This window comes from Marmota marmota, unplaced genomic scaffold, assembly GCF_001458135.2.
Source record: "Marmota marmota marmota unplaced genomic scaffold, marMar, whole genome shotgun sequence".
Classification (NCBI taxonomy): Eukaryota; Metazoa; Chordata; class Mammalia; order Rodentia; family Sciuridae; genus Marmota; species Marmota marmota.
In genome coordinates this window covers 16,450,878-16,453,852 of record NW_026000185.1, presented here as the reverse complement: position 1 = coordinate 16,453,852, position 2,975 = coordinate 16,450,878, and the positions used below count along the sequence as shown (strand labels likewise).

Here is a 2,975-nt window from a genome sequence, read left to right as displayed (position 1 = left end):
TTACAAGCTACCAACTTAATGTCACTGAATGCAGAGTCCAAAAGATACTGATTCTCATGTGTTGACATAAGGCATCTCCAGCACTTCCCAGAAGAGGATCCAGGCAGGCCACGGACAGCAGCTCCTTACAGGTATGGCTGGAGCACTGTGTTATGTAACTTTTACACTCTATTCTATGATATATCAATATTTGAATCTTTTACAGCAGGATTACCCTTCAAATCTTATTATTACTTTTTTTTTTTTTGTACTGGGGATGGAACCCAGGGGCACTTAACCACTGAGTCACATCCCCACTCCTTTATTTATTTTTCATTTCACTAAATTGCTTAGGGAGGGCCTCACTAAGTTGCTGAGGCTGACCTTGAACTTGCAATTCTCCTGTCTTGGCCTCCCGAGCCTCTGGGATTACAGGCATGCACCATTGTACCCAGCTGCTCTCCAAATCTCGGAATAACTTCACACACCCAGGAAAGTACGTGTTGTTTATTGTTTTTACACCATCTTCCCCACCCCCATAAACCACCCACCTCATTTACACAGTCATGCATTCATGAAATCAGTGAAAATCTACTGAAGGGGCCAGATTTCAAAGATACCTCCATTGGATCAACCAGACAGTAATGGCCATATCTTGTTTTGCCTGAACAGAGACAACACACACACACACACACACACACACACACTTTTCCCCTCCTCCTCCAAATGGTACCCATTTTCCTTTAAGCCACTACCTCTCACACTATCTTGAGTCTTCAAACCTTATTTTCTGGCTCTAGGAATTAGTGCCTGACACCAACCTGACCAATTAGAGTGTTTCATTCCCCAGATGAGACCCCAGTTGGGCCAATGATACTCTTTGCTTAGAATTAATGGAATAAGAAAATCCTCCTGCTGTGTTACGAGGCTAGAAAGATGCAAGTTTGGAGTTACTGGTAGCCATTCTGCATCCTGAGGGAAGAGCCCTCTGGAGAAGGGTCAAACAGAGTCCCAACATCATTTGTGCCCTTGGATCCCGTTGTGTCTGAAGACACAGACTTTTTAATTATGTGAGCCCATAAAATCCCTTTTTTTTTTTTTAACTTAAGCTGTTTTCATTGGATTCTCTGTCACCTGCAACCAAAGGATGGCTGACGGATTCACATACCTGAGATCAAGGGACCTGAGCTTTAGGATAGGCCCTTCCAACTTTCTCTCCTTGACCCCAGAGTTCAGTTTAGAAATAAGAATGGTGTAGAGACCCTGCCTCCAAGAAGACAGAGGACGACTCCCAGGCAGAGACTGGCCTGCAGGAGCTGGCCAGAGACGCAGGGGGTGGCCGGAGTCACTTCAGGATCCGGATGCTCATTTTTTGTTCGATGTCCATCTTCTCTAAGGACTGGAGGGACATGGAGGTGGTCACATCAGAAGTCTCGAATCACAGTCCACCATGCCTCCCCGCTCCTCCCGCAGGGCTCTAAGCATTCCCCAGAGCCCCGTCACTCCCTGGGAACCCCTTATGTTTCAGCCCTCCTTCTATTTTATGTCTCATGCCCATCTCTCTGCAGGAAGTCCACTCCCCAGTTCCCGAGGGGGTCAGGATGCCCGACCTTGGTGAACTCCAAGAAGGACACAGCCCCATCCCCATCTTCATCCGCCTCCTGCACCGTGCGGTCCGTGATGCTTTCTAGCTGTTCTTCTGTCACCTGGACTCCGACCATCAGCCGGAGAACCTGGAGGTAGAAGCAGCAGCCATAAAGAAGAGGCACAGGGGCTGGGGATGTGGCTCAAGCGGTAGCGCGCTCGCCTGGCATGCGTGCGGCCCGGGTTCGATCCTCAGCACCACATACAAAGATGTTGTGTCCGCCGAGAACTAAAAAATAAATATTAAAAAATTCTCTCTCTCTCTCTCTCTCTCTCTCTCTCTCCCACTCTTTCTTTAAAAAAAAAAAAAAAGAAGAGGCACAGAGTGTACTCGTGTGCATCCCCCAAACTCACTGCTGAAAGGACTCCTAATTTCATGATCTCTCATCCATTTCCCACCTCACCGTCTCCCCTAATAATTCCCCCGGCGGCTTGGGCATCTGATCCCCCATCTAACCCTCACCACTCACCGCAACAAGCAATATGCCCAAACTCATTACTCCAACTTATAACCCCAGATCGTCCATTGCTAGCTCACCCTCTGTCACCACCTCAGCACACCTGAAGAGAGGTGAGCTTCTTGATTTTGGCACTGTGGACATTCGGGGCCAGTCCACCCTCTGTTGTGGGAAGCTATCCTCACTATTATCCAATGTACAGAGCAGCATTCCTGACATCTACCCAATGCCAGCAGCACATTCTCCCCCAGTTGTGACAACCAGGAATGTCACCAGCTAAGGCCAAGTGCTCACTCAGAAGGCAAATTTGCTACCTGCTGAGAATCCCTGATTCCTCACCTCTTACCCAAAGGCTACCCACCCCGCCTCCCAACTAACCCCTATTTCAACCCCATCCTTTCCATTTCCCACCCCATATGCGTGTTCCGCCCATGGGCGGATCATCCCACCCCATTCCACACGCAGCCCCATCCAACCGTCCCCCCTTCACGCATCAGGTCTGTTTGCATTTGCCTTCTTCCCACCTGCAGCATCTCGTGCCTGGAGATCTTCCCATCCTGATCCAGGTCGTAGAGTTGAAAGGCGACTGGGAAGAGAGCGGAGGGGGATAAGGAAGGTGGGTCTTACCTGGTTCTCTTCTGGTCGCCATGGAGGCCTAGATCATCAATAGGCTCACACAAGGAGTGGGAGCTTCCTGGGGCCTCTCCCTTGTGTGCTCAATTCTGGGGTCTCACTCCGGCAAGCCCCCCAATACTCACAGCGAAGTTTGTTCATTCTGCTGTTGAGGGGTTCAGGCTGCTTGGGGTCTCGGACTCCTGTGTCATCGTCTATAGGTCGAAAATGAGCCAGAACCCTAACAAAGCCTGAGAAATCCAATCGCTGACTCCTGGAGGG

At 49.7% G+C, this 2,975-nt stretch overlaps 1 protein-coding gene across 1 annotated transcript; it reads right to left on the bottom strand.

The window, feature by feature from the left end:
- Positions 1 to 471: 471 nt before the first annotated feature.
- Chp2 (calcineurin like EF-hand protein 2) lies at positions 472 to 2,969 on the bottom strand (the record flags this gene model as incomplete). Its single annotated transcript, XM_015491571.2, has 4 exons — positions 472 to 1,378; positions 1,590 to 1,712; positions 2,606 to 2,667; positions 2,840 to 2,969. Coding segments are annotated over 4 exons (369 nt in total), but the record flags the coding sequence as incomplete, so codon positions are not given.
- Positions 2,970 to 2,975: the final 6 nt, after the last annotated feature.